General features: G+C 42.4%; 1 protein-coding gene across 1 annotated transcript in view; it reads right to left on the bottom strand.

Annotated features, from left to right (window-relative positions):
- The window catches only part of LOC147115392 (extracellular calcium-sensing receptor-like), a 45,574-nt gene that overhangs the window by 9,563 nt on the left and 11,662 nt on the right, over nucleotides 1–24,349 (bottom strand). Inside the window, exons 2-6 of the mRNA XM_085989569.1 lie at nucleotides 13,784–13,943; nucleotides 10,467–10,752; nucleotides 7,900–8,276; nucleotides 7,470–7,827; nucleotides 3,624–3,851 (exon numbers count right to left, since the gene is read on the bottom strand). Coding sequence (XP_085845695.1) covers nucleotides 3,624–3,851; nucleotides 7,470–7,827; nucleotides 7,900–8,276; nucleotides 10,467–10,752; nucleotides 13,784–13,943 — 1,409 coding nt within the window. The remainder of the gene's footprint in view (nucleotides 1–3,623; nucleotides 3,852–7,469; nucleotides 7,828–7,899; nucleotides 8,277–10,466; nucleotides 10,753–13,783; nucleotides 13,944–24,349) is intronic.

The raw sequence follows: 24,349 nt of genomic DNA, 5'->3' as shown, positions 1-24,349 counted from the left end.
CAGAATATCATAAAATATTCTGATAAAGCTTATGAGTAATTTGCGACTTGTAGTTTGTTAAGTGTAGCGAGATTAGGAGTAAACACAGTCCTATGGTTCCCAACGTCCTCTACCAGTGGATTTTTTACTCATGTCTGGGTCTGTTGTGCGTTATTTGGGGGAGCTTTGACTGTGCCATAATGTAAAACTGCTGATAGCGAATCGGCAGCAGATTTTAGATCTGTCCCGAATTGATTTCCATTTAAAAGAATTAGCAGTAAAATGGGCTAGTAATTCTCTTTCACCAGTTTCGCACTATTGCGGGAAATAAAAAGAAATACCCCGATTGATAGATATTGATTGCTATGAATTGCCATCAACACCAGAATTGTTGAATCAGGCCAGGATAGCAGATGGTGAACTGGATGGGCCTTGTATTTTTGTCTATTAATTCCCATGATGTTATGTGGTTACCCCTCAAGGCTTTACCATAAAAATTATGGAGAGGCTATCAGCGGTATTATGGAGTAACTAGGACAGCAAATTCCAGTAATCGCACATGCACAGTTAAATGCAGAAATAAGGATGTTGCTGTCCGAGTTGCCCTGCTTCTCCATCAGCCTCACTATATCAGTACCTCCAAAAGCATTTATAAGAACATAAGAACATAAGAAATAAGAGCAGGACGGAGTATGCAATAAGACCTCACGAACCTGTTCCACCTTTCAATAAGATCATGGCTGATCTATACCACATACTCCACTTTCCTGCCCTATCCCTCGATTCCGTTAGTGTCCAAAAATCTATCATAGAATCCTAGAATCATAGAAGTTTTCGACACAGAAGGACCATATTGTGCCAGCCGAAAAGTGCTATCTAGCCTAATCCCAATTTCCAGCTCTTTGTCTGTAGCCTTGTAGATTAAAGCACTTTAAGTGCATATCCAAGTACTTTTTAAATGTGATGAGAGTTTCTGCCTCTACCACCCTTTCAGGCAGTGAGTTCCAGACCCCCACCACCCTCTGGGTGAAAAAGGTTCTCCTCAATTCCCCTCTAATCTTTCTACCAATTACATTAAATCTATGCCCCATGGTCATTGACCTCGCTGCTAGGGGAAATAGGTTCTTCCTATCCACTCCATCTAGGCCCCTCATAATTTTATACACCTCAGTCAAAGTCTCACCACAGCCTCCTCTGTTCCAAAGAAACACAACCACAGCCTATCCAATCTTTCTCCTTAACTAAAATTCTCCAGTCCTGGTAACATCTTCGTAAATCTCCTCTGTATCCTCTCTAGTACAATCACATTGTTCCTGCAATGTGGAGGCCAGAACTGTACAAAGTACTCTAGCTGAGGCCTAATGATCTCTGTCTTGAATATACTCAAAGACTGAGCATTCATAGCCCTATGGGGTAGAGAATTCCAAACATTCACAACCCTCTGAGTGAAGATATTTCTCCACATCTCAGTCCTAAATGGCCGATCACTTATTGAGAGACTGTGACCCTTCGTTCTAGACTCCCCAGCCAGGGGAAACACCGTCCCTGCATCTACCTGGTTAAGCCCTGCAAGAATTTTGTAAGTTTCAATGAGATCACCTCTCATTCTTCTAAACGCCAGAAAATATAGGCCCGTTCTACTCAATCTCTTCTCATAGTAGAACCCTCTCTTCCCAATAATCAATCTAGTGAATCTTCGTTGCACCCCCTCTAAATCAAGTATATCCTTTGTTAGCTAAAAAGAACAAAACTGTACACAGTACTCCAGGTGTGGTTTCACAAAAGCCCTATATAAATGCAGCAATTCTTCCTACTCTTATACTCCATCCCGCTTGCAATAAAGACTAGCATACCATTTGCCGTCCTAATTACTTGCTGTACCTGCATGTTAACTTTCTGTGATTCGTGTACAAGATCACCGAAATCCCTCTGAATGCCAACATTTACTAGTCTATCACCTTTAACAAATATTCTGCTTTTCTATTCTTCCTATCAAAGTGGATACTTTTGCATTATACTCTGTTGTCTCATCTAAGTCATTGATATAGATTGTAAATACCTGAGGCCCAAGAACTGATCCTTATGGCACCACAATATTTACAATCTGCCAACCCGAAAATGACCCGTTTATCCCTACTTTCTGTTTTCCGTCTTATAGATGCAGAGGGCTGTTGTTTGGATACTTATCCATTAGATACTCACTAAACACGCCAGAAAAGCTAGAGCTTGTCCATTCAAGTGTACGTTAATTTTTAACGGCGCTTGAAGTCTTAATTAGTACCAAACAACCTCTCTGGCACTTAAAAGTTACTCTTACAAGCGTGGAGTCTCATTCCGTCGCAATGCAAAAGTCCACAGCATATCTCTGGGCAAGTATAAGTGCAATGAACGGCGAGCTCCGTTCACTTGCTGCTGACTGCAAAATCGGGGGTCCCTAGTTGACAAGTGGCGTAACAACAGCAAGTGGTGATTCATGAACAAAAGCTGTGCCTTTGAAACGTTCACTAGTGCAGTTCAACAACGTTTTTTTCTGGGTCTCCTGCAGTTCGTACTGTTCATGTAAACGACACGAAAGAGAACACTTGTTGTGCGTATTAGTATAAAGCTTTTAGAAGACATTCAGTTACGTAATCAAGTGACCTAGCTAGATTCCAGTCATTGGGATCTGGGGAAATTTAGAAAATTGCCTAACGACTGGTAGCTGGACTTCAATGTCGAAAAATGTAAAGCATTTATTGGAGCAGCGCAAATGCATTCCTGCATTACAGCAGTAACTACACTTTAAAAGTCCTTGATTGACTTTAAAGCTCTTTGGAGCGTCCGGAGGTCGTGAAAGCCACTCTATAACTGCAGGTGTTTTCTTGCTGTCTAAATAAAACATCATTTTTCCAAGACCGTCAGTCCATTAATCGTATGATAAAATTGTACTGCAGCAGAAACCAACTGAAATTGTAGCTTTTGCCCTGCATAGCCAAGAGCACTTCTCTCAAATTACCTCCCATTCGTCGCTCTGCTTATTTATTGGAAAACGACCAGGGCTTTTTGTACAACATAGAGGTACACAGGTGGAATTAGCTTTCTCTCAAAAGCCAATCAAGATTTTGTGGAGCTAATCACCTGAAAGTACCAGACGGGGCGTTATCGACCTGAAACGTAACTCTGTTTCTCTCTCCACAGATGCTGCCTGACCTGCTGAGTATTTCCAGCATTTTCTGTTATTATTTCAGATTTCCATCATTCACAGTATTTTGCTTTTGTACCAGAAAGTATCAGTTGTCATTACATCTCTATCTTAGCTTGCGTTAACTTACATAGATTGAGAAGGTACTGCTTGTAGACGGAGATATGTATGATTTAAACGTCTTTTTGCAGTGACTATAATTCAAAAGTAAGTAATTGGCTGTATAACGCTTTGAGACCTCATGAGATCGTGAAAAGCGCTATAGAAATGTAAGTTCCTTATGTCCTCTTTTGGTTCTATTTCAAATCAAGTATAACAGTCATGTTTCTTAAAGTATTAAATGTTCGTTGCGTAATTCATATTATCATGTTCAGCATTTGCTAACGTGATAAAACATGTTTGACAAACGTTATTGAATACACAATAAGGTAATCGGCCAGACTCAGTCATGAAGTAGACTTACCTCTGTCTTACCCTTATTCCAAACAATACTTCCTTCCTCTATTTGGAGCTTCGGATCTGAATCAGCAGAACCACGAAATCGACCCACCGTTACATACTGAAAAGAACCGTCGGCATCTCTCCGCCAGTTGATTAAATCATAGGATGGGATGGGATCTCCATTTGCATCAAATAGCACTTCCTCTCCAAATCTGTTTGTAAATTTAACGTGTTTCAGGTAGTGCAGAAGCTTTAAGAAGTAAATGAAAACATATTAAGAACATAAGAAAGTAAGAAATAAGTGTAACTGTAGACCATACGGCGCCTCGATCCTGCTCCGCCATTCAATAACATCATGGCTGATATTATTCATCATCTCCACCTTCCTGAAAATATCCCCATATCCCTTGATTCCCTTAATATACAAAAATCTATCGATCTTTGTCTTGAATATACTCAAAGACTGAGCCTCCACAGCCCTCTGGGGTAGATAATTCCAAAGATTCACCACCCGCTTTTCTGTTTTTCCTACCCAAATGGATAACATCACATTTCTCCATATTATATTCCATTTGCCATGTTCTAGCCTACTTACTTAGCTTGTCTATATCCCATTGAAGCCACCTTGCATCCTCCTCACAACTTGCATTCCCACCAGCTTTGTATCACTAGTAAATTTGGATATATTACATTTGGTCCACTCATCCAAATCATTGATGTAGATTGTGAATAGCTGAGACCCAAGTACTGATCCTTGCGGTACCCCACTAGTTAATGCCTGCTAACCAGAAAATGACCCGTTTATTCATACTCTCTGTTTTCTGTCCTCAATTCATGCTATTATATTATCACCAATCCCTTGAGGACTAATTTTGTTTAATAACCTCTTGTGTGGCACTTTATCGAATGTCTTCTGAAAATCCAAATACACCGCTCCCACTGGTTTCCCCTTATCTATTCTGCAAGTTACAACCTCAAAAAAACTCAAATGTATTCACGGCATCACTGCCAAGGCCAGCATTTAATGCCCATTCCTAATTGCCCTTGAGAAGGTGGAGGTGAGCCGCCTTCTTGAACCACTGCAGTCCATGATACAGCTTTGTAACGGTTTGGTCCATTTCAGAGGGCAGTTAATAGTCAAAAACTTTGCTGTGGATCTGGAGTCACGTATAGGTAAGACAGGGTAAGGACAGCAGGTTTCTTTCACTAAAGAATATTCCTGATCCAGAAGTGTTTTTACGAGTATCTGCTAGTTTTATGGTCACCATTACTGGCACTAGCTTTTTATTCCACATTTACTCAATTAACTAATTTAAATTCCCCTGCTGCCGAGCTGGGATTTGAATTCCCATCTCGGTTGATCATTAGTCCAGCCTCTGGATTACTAGTGCAGTAGCATAACCACTATGCTACCGTACCCTCAACTCCACTTTCCCGCCCTATCCCCTTATCCCTTGATTCACTTAGTGTCGAAAAATCTACCTATCTCAGTATTGAATACAATCAAAGACTCAGCATCCACAGCCCTCAGGGATAGAGAATTTGAAAGATTCACAACCCTCTGAGTAAAGATATTTCGCCTCATCCTTGTCCTAAATGGTCGACCCCTTATTCTGACCCCTAGTTATAGATTCTCAGCATCTACCCAGTGAAACTCTAAGACATCACTGCTGGAGTTCCCAAGGGAAGTACCCTAGGCCCAATGATTTTCAGCTGCTTCATCAATGACATTCCCTCCATCATAAGTTCAGAAGAGGGGATGTTAGCTAATGATTGCACAGTGTTCAGTTCCATTTGCCATTCCTCAGATAATGAAGCAGTCCATGCCCACATGCAGCAAGAACTGGACGGCCTTCAGGCTTGGGCTGCTAAGAGGCAAGTGACATTCACGTCACATAAGTGCGAGGCAATGACCATCTCGAACAAGCGAGAGTCTAACACACAGCCGCCTCATATTCAACGGCATTACCAGCGCTGTGTCCCGCACCATCAACGTCTTGGGGGTCACCCTTGACCAGAAACTTAACTGGACCAGCCACATTAATAGAGTGGCAACAAGACCAAGTCAGAGGCTATATACTCTGTGGCGAGTGTCTGACGTTGTGGCTCCCAAAGCCTTTCCACCATCTACAGGGTACACGTCAGGAGTGTGATGGAATACTCCCCACTTGCCTGGATGAGTGCAGTTGCAACAACTCACAATAAGTTCGACACCATCCAGGACAAAGCAGCTCTCTTGATTGGCACCCCATGGTACCTTCACCACATGGACTGCACCGATTCAAGAAGGTGGCTCACCACCACCTTCTCCAGGACAATTAGGGATGGGCATTACATGCTGGCCTTGCCAGCAACGCCCACATCCCATGCACGAATAAAAAAATGATATTTTTCGAAAAGATCACCTCTCATTCTCTTAACGCCAGAGAATATAGTTCCATTCTACGCAATCTCTCCTCATTGGACAACGCTTTCATCCCAGGAATCAATCTAGTGAACCTTCTTTGCCGCCCCTCCACCCCCCCCCCACCACCCCCGCGCTGTAAGGGAAGTATATCCTTCCTTAGATTAGGAGAAAAAAACTGTACACTGTACTGCAGGTACAGTATCAGCAAAGCCCTACATAATTACAACAAGATTTCCTTACGCTTATACTACAATCCCTTGCAATAAAGGCTAATATATAATTTGCCTTCCGAATTGCTTGCTGTAACTTCATGTTAACTTTCTGTGAATCATATACAAGGACACCCAAATTCGTCTTCCTACCAACATTTACAAGTCACTCATCTTTTAAAAGAATCTGCTTTTCTATTCTTCCTACCAAACTGGATAACTTCACATTTTCCCACATTATACTCCATCTGCCGCCATCTCTCCTGCTCACTTAACCTGAGCAGCCTCTTTGCGTCCTCCTCACAGCTTACTTTCCCATCTAGCTTTACATCTTCAGCAATATGGATACATTATACTCGGTCCGCTCATCTAAGTAATTGATATTGATTATAAATAGCAAAGGCCCAGCCTGTGATCCTTCCGACACCCCACTAGTTAGAAGCCGCCAACCTGAAAATGAACCGTTTATTCCAACTCCCTGTGTTCTGTCCGTTAACCAATCCTTCATGCAAGCTAATATGGAACCCCAAATCCCATGAGCCCTAATCTTGCATAACAACCTCTGTGTGGCACCTTATCGAATGCCTTTTGAAAATCCAAATATAACACATCACTGGCTCCCCCTTATCTACCCTGCTAGGTACACCAGCAAAAATTTCTAATAGATTTGTCAAACACAATTTCCCTTTCATAAGACCGTTTTTACTCTGCTTATTTATATTATTGGTCCTGCCGTCCTGTTACCACTTCACTAATACTAGATTCTAACAGCTTCCTTACTACTGTTATTAGGCTAAACGGCCTATCGTCCCTAAAATCTCTCTCCATGCTATCTTGAATAGCGACGTTATATTTACTACCTTCCAATCCACGGGGGGCGTTCTAGAATCTAGGGAAATCTGGAGGATCAAAAACAATGCATAAACTATCTCAGTAGCCATGTATTTAAAACCCATATAAAGTAGGCCGTCAGGTACCCAGTATTTGTGCGTTTTACTCCCATCAATTTCTCCAGTACTTTTTCTTTACTAATATGAATCACCTTGAGTTCCTCTCTCTCATGCGGCCCTTGTTTCCCTACAATTTCCGTTATGTTTGTTGTGTTTTCTACTGTGAAGTAAGATAAACAAATATTAATTGGGCAAAGTTTGCTTACTTTACATACAATATCCTTGCAATGGATACTTAAGTTTTGCTGTTATACAACGGTCTTTTGAATTCAACTTTTATCATCCCGGCACTGATATCTTACCTGCCATGGTTTCATATCCTTGTTATTGGCACAACTATTATTTCCAAACGGTCCATTCCCGTTTTCACATGAGAGGAGATCGTGAAGGGCGTGAACTATTGCATAGATGCCGTTGTATACATTGTATGACACTCTGAGTTGTGATACATCAGAATACATATTTTCGCTGGTTTCTAAGTCCTCTGATCCCGTACACTGATTTGTGTTATTTCCCGAAGTTTGCAATGAGCAGTGAAATAAAGTTTCCCAAAACTCTGTTACAAAAGCATTTTGAGGAGCCGTGGAAGGGCGTATCTTCTGGAGAAATTGTTGAAGACTTGGTATCTCTGCCCTACGGAGTGCAAATCCTAGCGTACCGATCAAAATTGAATTGTCCTGGCTGGAAAGCATACCTGACGTCACCCACGCTTCGCTCGCTATCCATTGGATTTCAGTAATGTTTTGAAATATTACCTCCTGAACCACGGTCTCCATGTCTTGTTCAATAGCGAAGACAAGAATTACCTTGGCACGGCTTTTTTGTATTGTGTTGACTATCGCTTCAATCTTCTCCTTGGAGCTCACTTTTGGAATAGTTTGAGAGAACGCGATGCACACTCCGAAAGCCTCAACTTGTTCCCTGAACATTTGAATACCATACCGACCGTAGGCATCATCTCCCGCGATTGTTCCCACCCAGGTCCATCCAAAATGTTTCACAAGTTGTGCCAAAGCCCTGACTTGAAAGTAATCACTTGGCACTGTTCGGAAAAACGCAGGGTATTCTGCTTTGTCACTCAGGCAGGCACACGTAGAAAAGTAGCTGACCTGCAGAGGACCAAAGTGATAATCTACTGTTCCCTGTGAAACTTGATATTTATGATCATGCCACCTTTCAAATGTCAACACATAGAATAAATGAAATATTTAAATGCAAGTTTTCAATCATTTGCTTATAAATATAGCTCCATAGAGATACCACCAGTTTTCGTTATTGGAAGCCTCGGCATAATAATGAAAATATATGGAAAACTTTTCCTTCAGTCAACAAGGAAGTGCAACCACCAACAATAGGCCCGCTAATAATGATATATCCACACCTGAGTTATGCATGTTTATTTAGGAACACAACAGAAATAGTGACGGCCCCATTTCTCTCCCATCAACTGCCATTAGGAAATCTTCCTTTAACATTACAATGCGTGTAATTTAAGCTATTGGCGAATGTGTAAACGGGATCGGATCGGCAGTCCGAAAATCGGGAGAGATGTGTAACAGCCGCTCGATCAGGTATCGTCCTACTTATACTCTGGCCAAAAGTTAAACTTATCCCGTTCAGCACACACTTTCAGATGTGCTGAGATAAACACAACTCGGCTAGAATTAAAATTTGGTGACGGGGGTGATCCGTGAAATGGGCAGTAGCAGACATCAGTGGAAAGAAATATCGTGCTAGTACGGGTGTATGGTGTTAAGAATGACTGATGGGCTACAGCTTGTATTGCGCAAAAACGGGTGACCCCGTTGCATCTCGCTCGGTTTTCCTTTTCATTGTTGGGAATGAAAATTGGGTATGGTGTAAAACCACCCTCGTTTTCTGTCCAGCAACAAAAGTTAAAATTTGCCCCGGGTAGATGTTTACTCTGTGCGAAAGTGTAGAACTAGTGATGGTGAGTCGGTAGCACATTATACATCTCTCCCGATTTTATATTAACATCGGCTTCATCGCACAAAGTCAACATCTGACCCCCTTGAGTCTAATTGGAAAGCCCTTACAGCTTCCCAGCTGGCCATGCTAACATAAACCAGAGACTGAACTTGGGTCCTGCCTGGCCTACAACACTTGGCTCCACGCTGAAAAGTATGTTTATAAACCAAGGTTCTGGAATTAAGATGATCTTGCAAGAAACATGCTGCTGTTTGATATTAGTTTAAAGGGGGTTGGTTTTTAGGAAACATCGCAATGTCAGAACTCATGGGGCCAAGCGGCTTCCCATCCTACTCCCAAACATGATTTTCAGTCATTTTGCTTCAGCCTGTTCGAAAGGCTTAATTTCATTAAGTTGGAGAGCTTTTTAACCAAACGTCCAGCCGGGCAATTGTACGAAAGTTTGGGATTAACTCTCCCCTTCCACTTTATAGTTAAATTCGAAAGGGGCAACATTTATTCAAATAACCCAAGAGTATTTTCCGTGCCATTGCTATCCCTGGATCTATGATGTCAATGGAAAGTGAAATCGGGCAGGACATAAAGGGGCGGTTGATGCGATAGTGCCCAGTTTGCACTGCCGCCAAAAAATAAAATGACCCGCGAGTTAATTACTGCGAATAATTTTCAACTTACGGCTGCAGCGTAAAAACGGCGTTGTTGGAAGGAAGCTACTTATATAATGCGCACTATCGTAGTTCCATTGAAATAAATGATCATGAAAACCGGGTGGGCTGCTAAATAAGGACGTCAAGTTTATGCCAAGGCTGGTAGTTGGAAATTTACCCCAATGTTTCTGGGGAAAAATCTACTAAACACGGAAAATTTGAGCACTCGACTTTTAAGGTAAAGCTCTTCTATCCCCTAAACCTTTCCTGAAGACACTGGCAAATACTGGACTACACTTAAAAGGCCATAGTGTTTCGTGCGGCGCCATTCTTCACGTGTGAAACTAGAGAGAGAGGGAGAGAGGAGGGCAGGGGGTTGGGCACGACCAGCACGACAACTGAGAAGAGTCCTGCTCTTAGATAACCTTCAGACACAAACAGGGTGAGCAGGAGCAACACCTTTACTGAATGTTTCGTTACTTAATCAAGAGGTACTGAGGTCAACTGTAGCAACCGCACTACTGCAGTCAAGGTGCGCGCCCTCAAGACCTTCTTTCGAAGGCAATTTGGCACGCATATTTGTAATGAGTCAAGGACTATTAAAAACGGGTTAAACACAGCTAGCATTAGTAGTCAAGCGTGCTAGATTGGAGAGTAACATAATTCTCTTAATAGATTGGAAATAAATTATAAATACTGTACCATTGGAATTCTGAAAATTCCAAGCATCCGCGTTACGACCATAGACTGGGTTGATCCAGAGTCTCCAATGATGGCAAGTGTTGAAGGAGCACAGTCGTAATCGATTACCGATTCCTCTTGCCCATTGATAAGTGTAACAGCAGCTCGCAGAGCCTGAAAGTGTGTGTCGCAGGAGTCGAAGATCCGGTAACCAAGGGTTATATTTGGAAGCAGGCTGTGGTCCCTGTTTATTTCATCTATAGTATATATCATTGTCTGAACCCACCGAAATGCTCTGAAATTGAAACTAACCAACACATTCCACCTGAGTACATATTCATGTTGGTATGCAAACGCAAGCATATCGAATATGGCCGTGTCCACTACCTACACTGTACAATAAATTAAACAAAAGCTAAATTGATCAATTGATCCCTTTGAGAGAAGGTACATCCATATCAGTTGAGAAGTCAGAGATGATAGTTAGAGTTACTAACAGCACGGCTTGGTATGTTTATGTGGTTCAAGGGAAGGAATTTAACCTTCATTAATGTAGGAGATCAAGAGTGGAAGGAGGGGCTGGTCGAGATCAAATAATCAGACATGGACTCCTGATGGAGCAATCATGATAAGCTAATTGGCCTATTTTCACATTAGACTTCCAAATGTTCTTTTTTAATTAAAGGATGTATTGATTGTGCATTCAGAATATGTCCAACAAATGAGGCATGCGAGGCCAACGCTTGTTAGTATACTGTCTAATCAGACTATTTGTTATGGGGTTTCAACTTGCCACCTGGAGTAAAACTGACGCTCGTTACAGAAAACGCCTGATTCCCATTCCCATTGAAAAGCAGGCAGTTTCTCTGACGATCCACTGATCGGCAATAGCAGTTTAATCCCAGGCATCAAGCGGAAAATCTTTCGTTTTGGGTCATATATTAGTTATTGCAACGTTCTTCATGATTTGATTGCTGCGCTCCTGCCCAGGTAAAAGTTCTGAATTTAGTCGATTGATGTGACCTATATAAATAAAAAGGAGGTTGGGGCAGAGAACTCAATACAAATTAAAATTTGGTAGGTTCTATATTACGATCTGTAGCCTGCCAATCTTTCTCCCGCGCCGAATCCAAAATCTCCTACTAAATGTCTGAGATCTCTTGAACATACTGTCATCAGGTGATTCACTGAGGATAACTTTTATCTTTATCGCTTCAGTGGCAAGGTGATGGAGAGTATTTGTAACGTTTTTCGCTGGACAAAGAACGAGTGATAGCAATACGGCACTGAAGTCAACGGAGAGGAAAATCGGGCCAATTGTATAAATGGCGGGTGCTGCGCTCCGTCAGTTCACGGGCCAGGTGGTGAAGGTGAAAATATATTCTATTTTGTCTAACATGATATAATAAAAATGATACACCATCACAGGAATGTGTTTTAAAATGTATAGTCAATGTTTTTCCTGTTTAGTTCAGAATCTAGTAATAAGACCATATTTAGCATACTTTCAAATTGTGGGAATATTCTAAGACATTTAAGCAGAATGCTATGCATTAATGGATATTCCTATTTCTATCCTTATAAGTGTTGACGAGTTATCGCGAATGATCTTCACCAACAGCTGGCATATAGCGCATACAACTTAGCCAAATGTCACAAGCTGTTTCACAGGAGCGTTATCAAACAAACTTTGACACCGAGCCACACAAAGGGTTATTAGGGCAGATAGGTCAAAAGGGGTAGGTTTTATGGAGCGTCTTAAAGAATGAAAGAGATAGAGAGGCGGAGAGATTTAGGGAGGTAGTTCCAGTGCTTAGGGCCTCAGCAGCTGAAGGCACGGTCACCGATGGCGGAGTGATTTAAACCGGGCATGCGCAAAAACAGAGCTTTGGATAAACTTAAGTTTATGGAGGATGGTAGACGGGAGGCCAGCCAGGAGAGTGTTGGAATAATCAAGTCTAGAGGTAACAACGGCATGGATGAGAGTTTAAGCAACAGATGGGCTGAGGCAGGGCGGAGTGGGGCAATGTTGCGATGTGGAAATAGACGGTTTTCGTGATGGCATCATTTAGTAAGGAAGCCATTAACTGAGCACTCCACTACCACAAACTGCAGAAAATATAGGCTCCGATACACTGCTCTCCATATGGTAATTATTTATGCTAAGTACTTTAATATAATCCCTGTTTTCCCCGTTTTAACTCAGAAACATTAAAATTATTTGAATGTAAATAATTTTCCAATGAATATAAACTACTCAATTTATAAGACGTGGCCTAAGGTAATGTTTTATCGGGGTTGAACATCACCCTATCAGATTTATTGTTGGCCAATGCCGTGAATTTACACGGGGTAGATTTTTACCTAGCCTCCCGTGCATAAACTGGCAAAGCCAGTAGGGCGTCTGTTATAGAAACCGCCAGATTTTCCTTTAAGTAAAACTGGTCGGTTTCTAAAACGAGCGGCCGATACTCAACGCCAGTTTTATGCACGGGTGGCAATTGAAATACTAGCACACATTCCAAAGTAAGACGCACAAAATACACATTTTAGTTTAATCCAGCTCGGATGAAGAGACTACGCGTAAAATGTCAGATTCTCGCCACAAATGCCACAATGTGCATTGTTTACTTTCAGATTTGGAGCACCTTCAGTTTTTGGCTCACTGCTTGATTTAATCCTATGTTTCTCTGCAGCTGTAGCGTAGGGTACAAGAACAAATGTCTCCGGCAGTAGAATTACTTCACCCTTTACCTTCAGCATTTATAGACATCGGAACGCGTTTTCACCCATTGTATCAGGACCAGCATCCATTATAATAATACTAGCGTCTATCACATCAACACTACTTGGCCCAGTGCTCACTTAAACTTCCTCACTTGTTCCTGCTAATCTCCAACTACAGCGTCCCAAAGGCTCATTCTCTTCCTTCCCCAGAACTTTGGATCTCCTTACCTCCCTCAATAACGTGCCGACTTTTAAATACCAGATTTAGTTTCAGCTAACCACCAGCTTCTATCCGCTCATAATCCTTTCATCTTTTACAAAGAATTTAGGTATGCGTCTTGGCCCTTCATATGCGGTTTTAAATAAAATGTAGCTATGCTGCAACTTCTTTTGATCACGCCCACACGCGCCCCCTAATTCAGACAAATGAGGATCATTTGATCAAATATCAATTGATATGTTTACATTTTAATAATCAACTACATTAAGATATAAATTCCCGTCAAGATTTAGTGAAGATATTAGTGTGCCGAATTTGTAATTTAGTCTGTTTTGATATGATAAAGGCATGATTCTTCACCTCCAATCGTATGCGTTCAATTTCAACTCACCCTTCACAGCGCGGCGATTCCGGTTGGGTTTTAAATCTTAAATCTGGCTTCACAACCCTAAAGTGAATGGGAAACAATCCTCCAATTGTTATTAAGCTATCATTTACCAATCCGGGCAAGTTAAACTTCCCTTCAACTTTGCAAACTTTGTCAATTTTCCCTAGAACACAGGTGCACAGAAAGAAAAAAGGACCGAATCGGCAATTCATTTTGTGCAACTGAATATCACATCTACTCGACTATGAGCGAGTGATTCTTTGTAAGATATATATAGACCTGATATGTTGCCCAAGGCTAATACTTTCACGGGAAATTAATTAAGCTGCTACTGTACTCTGAATTGACTGCAGACGGATGGTGTGATTGAACACAATCATCCTCGGAGATGGGAACCTCATTCTAAGGAGATTAATTAGACATCAGGGCTCAAGAACAATAGGTGAACCAAAAGGCAAAAATATAAATTAGGGAAAATTTAACATACAAAATATTCTAAGACGACTTCTTTAGGTAAAAAGAAAGAAGAATTTGGATTAATCTGTCATGTGATTTGTAGAGACAACAGATTATTACAATTTGGCGCAATAATAGGAGGGATCTGAATACAACAGAGACAAGCTGAGGCAAAACATTTCGAGAAAGCATAGATACTCCAACGGGCAGTATTAGAAAATTTAAGAAGCGAGTTAAATGGTGAAGTTAAACCAGCAATTCTTTCTTTTAACATTTTTAGTTTTAGAGCAAATGCCGGAGAAAGGGAAATCTTAATCTTGAGCAACAGACAGTTTGGAAAGGCAACAGCAGAGAATGGAAACACCCAGGTCAAGAAAATGGGTCATACCCTGATAAGAGACGAGTAGCAAGACACCACATACCAGCAGGAGATAAAGATTTGGGCCTACGCTCTTATTGTATAACTAAGAAAGCTTGTAGAACAAGGGCAAAAGGCTGAAAGGATTAGAAGCTGGGTAAACACCTAAAAATGCGGCCTCAGCTAAACGTGCAACCTATGTATTCGTACCTACATATTTTGTAAGCACAGGCCAAAGTTGTATTATAGTATAAGAAAAGAACCTGGTTGCCCTTTTAATGCAGAACGTTTACGAGGTCTGGAGACAATATTGAGCCTCGCTGAGGGCCTGGAGTGCGGGAGGCCAGAATTGTGTTGCTCTATTGGGTCGGAGCGCGATCTCGGCGTAGTCGGAGCCTGGCAACCAGGCTGTATTATTTACTTATCACTTAATATAAATGGAAGACCAAATCAGTCTGTGTATTAAAGCTTGCTATTATAAAAAAAACCACAACTGGTAAATCATAAGCCGAGCTATTGTTGGCGAATGAACAATCCTTTGTTGCGACGGTAACCACTAAGAAATACGCTAACAGGGAGGAATTCCAAAATTAGCTGGCTAAATAGGGTGAAGATTCGTTTTACTCACAGCGAAGTCTTATACATGCCCTTTTAGATTTTTATGTATAACTGTCATTCGGTTGGATACAATGTAATATTTAGAAATGTTTCTATTATATAAATGTGATTTGGAGTGAAATTCAACTTCGGTGGGGGTCGCACAACGGCAGGTAGCGGACAGACATTTCCGCTAAAGTAAAATCGGAAAGGACGTATCTACTACGCCATGATGCACCGTCGCGGAAGTTGAATTTCACCCCAACTGAGTTGAAATTAAATCAGTCGTGTGCTGTTGTAAGTAACATATCTGAGTGTAGAGAGAGATGATTCAATTATTTGTTATAGTTATCGCTGTTAATTCTATCAACAAACACTTCCTGTTTTTCATGAACGTACACCACTCATCCCACTTTTCAGGGGCGCAGGAGTGCTTCTTCACATACTGACCTACTACAATTATATTTCTTTAAACAGTGTGATGAAATCGCAGTTGCCCTACGCAAATTGTTGTAAATGACTACTTTTTGTTGGAGGTGGAATTAATTAGCACATCTTACCGTACCCTAAATGTTATGGCAGAGGATTGGAAACCCACAGGTTCTGAGTTCATAATAGAAACAAAGAAACATAGAAAAATAGAAGCAGGAGTAGGCCATCCGGCCCTTAAAGCCTGCGCCACCATTCAATATGATCATGTCTGATCCTCTATTTCAATACCATAATCCCGCTCTCTTCCCATGCCTTTCATGTCTAGAAATCTATCTATCTTTTTCTTACGTATATTTAGTGACTTGGCCTCCACTGCCTTCTGAGGTAGAGAATGCCACAGTTTCACCACCCTCTGAGAAGAAATTTCTCCCCATCTCAGTCCTAAATGTTCTACCCTATAGGCTGAGATTGTGATCCCTCGTTCTAAAACCCCCAGCCAGGGGAAACTTCCTCCCTGCATCCAGTCTGTTTAGGCCTATCCGAATTGTATACGTTTCAATGAGATCCCCTCTCTTTCTTTTAAACTGTAGTGAATACAAGCCTAGTCGATCCAATCTCCCCTCATACGACAGTCCTTGCCCTCCCAGGAATCAGTCTGGTGAAACTTCGCTGCACTCACTCTATGGCAAGTATATCCTTTCTTAGTTATGGTGTCCAAAATGCACACTGTACTCCAGGTGTGGTCTCACCAAAGCCCTTTATAACTCTAGTAAGACATCCTTGCTCCTGTACTCAAATCCTCTTGCAATGAAGGCCAACATACCATTTGCCTTCCTAACTGCTTGCTGCACCTGCATGTTTGCTTTCAGTGACTGGTGTACAAGGGCACCCAGGTCCCTTTGTACATCAACATTTCCCAATCTATCACCATTTGAATAATACTCTGCCTTTCTGTTTTTCCTAATGACGTGGATAACTACACATTTATCCACGTTATACTGCATCTGCCATGTATTTGCCCATTCACTCAACTAGTCTAAATCGGTTGAAGCCTCTTTGCGTCCTCCTCACAACTCACAATCCCACCTCATCAGCAAACTTGGAAATAATCCTTTTGATTCCCTCATCCAAATCATTGATATATATTATGAATAGTTGGGGCCCAAGCACTGATCCCTGTGGTACCCCACCAATCACCACCTGCCACCCCGAAAAAGACCCATTTGTTCCTACTCCCTGTTCCCTGTCTGTTAATCCATTTTCAATCCATGCCAGTATGTTAAACCCAATCCCATGTGGTTTAATTTTGCACAATAACCTCTTATGTGGGATTTTATCAAAGGCCTTCTGAAAATCCAAATAAACCACATCCACTAGTTCTCCGTTATCTATTTTATCAGTTACATCCTCAAAAATTCCAGTAGGTTTGTCAAAAACGATTTCCCTTTCATAAATCCACGTTGACTTTGTCTAATCCTGTGATATTTTGTAAGTGTCCTATTATCACATCCTTTATAATAGACTCAAGCATTTTTCCTACTACTGATGTTAGGCTAACCAGTCTGTAGTTCCCTGTTTTCTCCCCCCTCCTTTTTTAGATACTGGGGTTACATTTGCCACCCTCCAATTTGCAGGAACTGTTCCATAATATATAGAATTTTGGAAGATGACACCAATGCATCCACTATTTCCATGGCTAACTCTTTTAGTACTCTGGATATTGCGAAATTGCAGGCCAGCGCCAGAAAATGACCACTTTGTTGTGAAAACCCAATTGGTTCACTAATGTCCTTCTGGGAGGGGAACCTGCCACACTTATCTCGTTGGCCTAAGCGTAACTCAAGTCACACGGTATATTTTTGTCTTTTAATGGCCTAAGGGGAACAAGGAATGTGCAATAAATGCAGCTTGCTGGTGACACGCACAACCCAAAAAGAAATAAATATAAAGTTTCGATTTAATAACACAACAGATTAATATAAAACTGCTTCCTGCTTTCGCCCGAACTGGAAATGTCATAAATTTGGCTTCTAATTTCCACTGCTTCCTTGCCTTCACATTGTCATCTCGACTGTACTCTTTCCTTCCGTGACTCCTTTATCTCCATTTCAAGCGATAGGCTGTCCACCAATATCTATTGTACGTCAACCGACTCCACAGTTACTATGATTACACTTTCTCCTACCCCGCATCCTGTAAGAACTCTATTGCATTCTACTAGTTTCTCTGTCTCCATCCCATCTGTTCTGACGGTCCCACCTTCCACACAGATTACTTTCGATATGTATTTATTTTTCCTCAACCGAGGATTGCCGTCCACTATGGGTGACAGGGTCCTCGACCATGTCAGTACCATTTCCAGTATTTTCACCCTCATGTATTCCACTCCCCCCCATAACCAAAACAGGGTCACCTTGTCCTTGCCTTCCATCCTTCCAACCTTCACATTCACTAGATCATACTCTGCCATTTCCTTCACCTCCAGCACGATGGCATCACCAAACACATCTTCCGCTCACCTCCCCGTCCAACATTACGAAGGGAGCGCTCCCTCAGCAACACCTAGGTCCATATTTCCATCACTCCCAATACCTGGCACCTTCCCATGCAAGCGCAGGATATGCAACCTCCTATTTATTTCACCTGCCCCATCATCTCCTCCCTTCCCACCGTCCAGGGACTCAAACACTCCTTCCAGGTGAAGCAGCGATTTACTTGTATTTCTTCAAGCCAAGTTTACAGCACTTGTTGCTCACGACGCGGCCTTCTCTATGTTGTGGAGAACAAACATCGATTGGCTAATCACTGAGCTGAACACCTCCATTCAGTGACACTGAGCTTGCTTTCGCTTGCCATTTTAAATCCCCTTCACATGCCCACTCTGACTTCTCTTTACTTGGCCTTCTACACTGCTCAAATGAAGCCCAATGCTAGCTCGAGGAACAGCTTCTCATCTTTTGATTAGACACTTTAAAAGTTTCCAGCCTCAACATTGAGTTCAACAACTTTAGATCATAACCACCTCGGACAGCAGATGCTGCTAATGGCTCCACTGTTGCCATTTACCCCTCCTATGGACACATATTTTGTTCCTTTATTGGCCCGTTTTTCACCACTTTGGCCTTGCACCATTATCCGTTTTGTCATTTCATCACTGCTGTCGTCCACCGCAGCACAGACCTTACTTCAGTTTTTCTTCTCCACCCGTCTTTTTCCAGTTCTGATTAAAGGTCAATGACCAGAAACGGTATATCTGTTTCCTCTCTCTACTGATCATGCCTGACCTGCAGAATGTTTCCCAGCACTTTTTACTTTGATTACATAAAATAATCATGCAATCCTAGAAACTGACAGCACAGAAGGAGGCCCTTCGGCCCATCGTGACTGTGCTGGCTCTTTGAAAGAGCAGTCGTGCTTAGTCCCAGAATCCCACTTCTTCTCTGCAACCCTGTAAGTTCCTCATCCTCAAATGCCTGTTCAATCCCCTTTAAAAATTATGCATTGTATCAGCTTCCTTCACATTTCAGGTAGAAGCTTTCATATCCCGTCAACTCTCTGACTGAAAAACATTCTCCTCATCTCCCCACTAGAGCTTTTTCAACATTATTTTGAATGTATGACCTCTAGTTATTTAATCAGTCGCCAGAGGGAATATTTTTCCCTATTTATTCTATCAAAACCATTCATCATCTTGAAAACCTTTATTAGGTCACCTCTTAACCGTCTCTGTTCCAAGGTGAACAGTCCTAACTTTTCCAAACTATCCTCATAACTGAAGTCCCTCATCCCTGGTAACATCCTGGTAAACCTCCTCTGTACTCTTTCTCAGGCCTTTATAGCTTTCCTGAAGTGTGGTGCCAAGATTTGCCCACAATACTCCAGCTGAGGCCTAACCAGTGCTTATTACATTTAGAGCTTGGTCTCTTTGCTTTTATATTCTATTCCTCTATTTATAAACTCAAATAAACCATATGGTGTTCTAATCTCCTTATCAAGTTGCCCTGCCACCTGTAAGGATTTGTTTATATGGACACCAAATTCTCTCTGCTCATCTACACTTTGCAAAATGTATAGTATACTGTATTTCCATAATAAATCCTTCAGATTCTTGGAGCATATCTTTTTTATAACTATTGGACAAAATGACCCAAATATTTTGACAATATATAACATTCTAAAAATAACATTAAATTAACTGAGCGTCTGCGAAATGAACTTAAGTGACTATCACAATACATTGAAATAATAACCGTGTTCTTAGACTTTAAATGTAATGAGCATTCATTACATTGGTTTTAATCTTCAGAATTCCCTGGATTGTAGAACAGTGCCCGTGGACCAGAAAGTCGCAATTCTAGCCCCGTTATTCAAGAAAGGAGGGAGAAAGAAAACAGGGAACTATAATCCAGGTAGCCTGGCATCAGTAGTAGGGAAATGCTAGAATATATTGTTAGGGACGTACTAACAGGGCATTTAGAAAATCGTAATATTATTTGTGCCTCAACTATCTACAATTTCTGTCAGTGCCTTAGATGAGGGGACCGAGTGTCATATATCCAAGTGTGCTGACGATACAAAGCTAGGTGGGAAATTAATCTGTGTGGAGGATGCAAAGTGGCTGCACAGGCATATAGGCAGGTAACGTGAATGGGCAGAAGGTGGCAGATGGAATATAATGTGGGGAAATGTGAAATTATCCACTTGGTTAGAAAGAATAGAAAAGCGGAATAATTTTTAAAAAGTGAGAGACAATCAAATGTTGGTATGCAGAGGGAATTGTGTTTCCATGTACAGGAATCACAGAAAGTTAACATGCAGGTACAGCAAGCAATTAGCAAGGCAAATGTTTTGCTGTATTTTATTGCAAAGGGGTTGGCGCATAAGAGCAAGGGAGGCAATTTTTGTCGAATGCTTTGGGCGCTAAAGAGATGAAGGGGTGGCCAAAGGATATGGGGATAGGGTGGGAAAGTTGAGCTGAGGTAGAAGATCAGCCATGATCTTATTGAATGGCAGAGCAGGCTCAATGACCTACACTTGCTCCTATTTCTTTTCGTCTTATTAAGATTCAAATTACATAGATTTATTTAATATTACGACGTTGAAACAGGCCGCTCAGTTCAGCCAGCTGGTGTTTATCCTGCACACACATGGTACTCCTATAGTATAACAGTGACTGCATTTCAAAAAACATTTAATTGGTTAAAATGCACTTCTGTATTTTTATTTGTTATTCATTCACGAGATGTGTGCGTCCTTGGCATGGCCAGCATTTCTTGCTCATTCCCAATTGCCCTTGAAAAGGCGGTGGTGAGCCGTCTTTTAGAACCGCTGTAGGACGTGTGGTGAAGGTACTCCCACAGCGCTGTTAGGGAGGGAGTTTCAGAATTTTTTGACACAGCGACGATGAACAAGCGGCAACATATTTCCAAGTCAGGATGGTGTGTGACTTGGAGGAGAAATTGGAGGTGGTGTTCCCATGCACCAGCTGCCCTTGTACTTCTAGATGGTAGAGAGTGCAGGTTTTGGAGGTGCTGTTGAAGAAGCCTTGGCGAGTTGCTGCAGTGCATCTTGTAGATAGTACACATTGCAGGCACACTGCGCTGGTAGTGGAGGGAGTGAATGTTTAAGGTTGTGGATGGGGGGGCAATCTAGTGGGTTGCTTAGTCGTGGATGGTGCTGAGCTTCTTGAGTATTGTTGGAGCTGCACTCATGCAGGCAAGTGGAGAGTAATCCATCGCACTCCTGACTTGTGCCTTGTAGATGGTGGAAAGGATTTGAGGAGTCAGGAGGTGAGTAGATCTCAACAGAATACATAGCTTCTGGCCTGCTCATGCAGCCACAGTAAAAACCCATCTTGTTCAATATTGTCCGTTAGAGAAGGAAATCTGTCAATCCTTACCTGGTCTGGCCTATATGTGTCGCCAGACACACAGCAATGTGGTTGACTCTTAACTTCCCTCTGAAATGGCCTAGCAAGCCACTCAGTTGTAAAAAAACACTACAAAAAACAATAAGAATAAAAGCGGACGGACCACCCGACATCGCCCTCAGCAATGGCTACGGACATGACATTGGCACACCCAGACCAGTCGAACCTGCAATGTCCTCCTCACCAACATCTGGGGACTTGTGCCAATATTAGGAGAGCATTCACACAGGCTAGTCAAGCAACAGCCTGACATAGTCATACTCACAGAAACATACCTTTCAGCCAATGTCCCAAACTCCTCCATCACCATCCATTCCCACCGGCGGGACAGACCCAGCAGGGGTGGAGGTACAGTGGTATACAGTCCTCCTCCATCTTGAACATCACTTGGAAGAAGCACTGAGAGTAGCAAGGGCACAAAATTTACTCTGGATGGGGGGCTTCGATGTCCATCACCAATTGTGGCTCAGTATCACCACTACTGGCCGAGCTAGTGGAGTCCTGAAGGACATAACTGCCAGACTGGGCCTGCAGCAGGTGGTGAGAGAACCAACGCAAAGGAACAACCTATTTGACCTCGCCCTCACCAATCTACCTGTCGCAGATGCATCTGTCCATGACTGCATTGGGAGCAGTGAACACCGCACAGTTATTGTGGAGATGATGTCCCGTCTTCACACTGAGGCCACCCTCCATCGTGTTGTGTGGCTCTATCACCATGCTAAATGGGGATAGATTCAGAACAGATGTAGCAGCTCAAAACTGGGCATCCATGAGGTGCTGTGGGCCACAACAGCAGCTGAATTGTATTGCACCACAATCTGTAACCTCTTGGCCCGGCACATCCCTCACCCTACCATTACCATCAAGCCAGGGGACCAACACTGGTTCAATAAGGATTGTAGAAGAGCATGCCAGGAGCCGCACCAGGCGTACCTAAAAATGAGGTGCCAACCTGGGGAAGCTGCAACACTGGACTACATGCATGCTAAAAAGCAGAAGCAGCATGCTATAAACAGAGCTAACCGAGCCCACAATCAACGGATCGGATCAAAGCACTGCAGTTCTGCCACATCCAGTCGTGAATGGTGGTGGACCATTAAACAACTAACCAGAGGAAGAGGCTCCATGAATATCCCCAACCTCAATGATGTTGGAGCCCAGCACATAAGTGCAAAAGATGTAGCAGAGGAATTTGCAACCATCTTTGGCCTGAAGTGCCGAGTGGATCATGCACCTCGGCCTCCTCCTGAGGTCCCCGCCACCACAGAAACCAGTCTTCAGCCAATTCAATTCATTCCATGTGATATCAAGGAACGGCTGAGCGCACTGGATACAGAAAAGGCTATGGGCTCCGACATCATCCCGGCTGTTGTGCTGAAGACTTGTGCTCCAGAACTAGCCGTGCCTCTAGCAAAGCTGTTCCAGTACAGCTGTCATACAGGCCTCTTTTCCAACAGGTATGTCCTGCCCTCAAGAAGCAGGACAAATCCAATCTGTCCAATTACCGCCCCATCAGTCTACTCACACTCATCGGCAATGTGATGGACGGTGTCATCGACAGTGCTATAAAGCAGCACTAACTCACCAATAACCTGCTCACTGAAGCCCAGTTTGGTTTCCGTTAGGACCATTCATCTCCAGTCCTCATTGCAGCCTTGGTCTGAACATGGACAAATGAGCTCAATTCCAGAGGTGAGGTTAGAGTTACTGCCCTTGACATCAAGGCAGCAATTGACCATGTGTGGCATCAAGGAGCGCTAGTAAAACTGAATTCAATGGGAATTAGGGGGGAAAATCTCCATTGGCTGGAGTCATACCTAGCACAAAGGAAGATGGTTAGAGGTCAATCATCACAGCCCAAGGACATCGCTTCAGGAGTTCCTCGGGGCAGTGTCATAAGCCCAACAATCTTCAGCTGCTTCATCAATGACCACATGAGGGCAGAAATGGGGTTGCTTGCTAATGACTGCACAGTGTTCATCACAGTTTGGGATAAAAATAAAACAAAAAAGCCGAATCAACCGTGGCTAACAAGGGAATTTAGGATAGCATAAGATCCAAGGAGAGGACATGTAAATTGGCCAGAAAAAACAATAAACCTGAGGATTGGGAGTAGTTTGGGATTCAACAAAGGAGGACAAAGGGATTAATTAAGAAAGGGAAAATAGAATATGAGAGTAAGCTTTCAGGGAACATAAAAACTGAGTTTAAAAGCTTTTATAGATATGTGAAGAGAAAAAGATTGGTGAAGTCAAGCGTAGGTCCCTTGCAGTCAGAATCAGGGGAATTTATAATGGGGAACAAAGAAATGGTACACCAATTAAATACATTTTTTGGAGCTGTTTTCACAAAGGAGGACACAAATAACCTCCCAGAGATGTCCGGGAACATAGGGACTGATGAAAGGGAGGAACTGAAAGAAATCAGTATTTGTAGGGAAATGGTGTTAGGGAAATTGATGGGATTGAAGGCCGATAAATCCCCAGGGCCTGATAAACGACATCCTAGGGTACTTAAGGAAGTGGCCCTAGAAATAGTTGATGATTTGTTGATCATCTTCCAGCATTTGATGGAATCTGGAACAGTACCCATGGATTGGAGGGTAGCTAATGTTACCCCACTATTCAAAAAAGGTGGTAGAGAGAAAGCGGGGAATTACAGACCGGTAAGCCTGACATCGGTAGTGGGGAAAATGCTAGAGTCCATTATAAAAGATGTAATAGCAGAGCACTTGGAAAACAGTGACAGGATCGGACAAAGTCAACATGGATTTACAAAAGGTAAATCGTGCTTG

The sequence above is a fragment of the Somniosus microcephalus genome, chromosome 6 (genome assembly GCF_052327205.1).
Source record: "Somniosus microcephalus isolate GS21.2 chromosome 6, FLI_Smic_1.0, whole genome shotgun sequence".
Taxonomy (NCBI): domain Eukaryota; kingdom Metazoa; phylum Chordata; class Chondrichthyes; order Squaliformes; family Somniosidae; genus Somniosus; species Somniosus microcephalus.
This window is presented reverse-complemented; position numbering and strand designations above follow the sequence as displayed.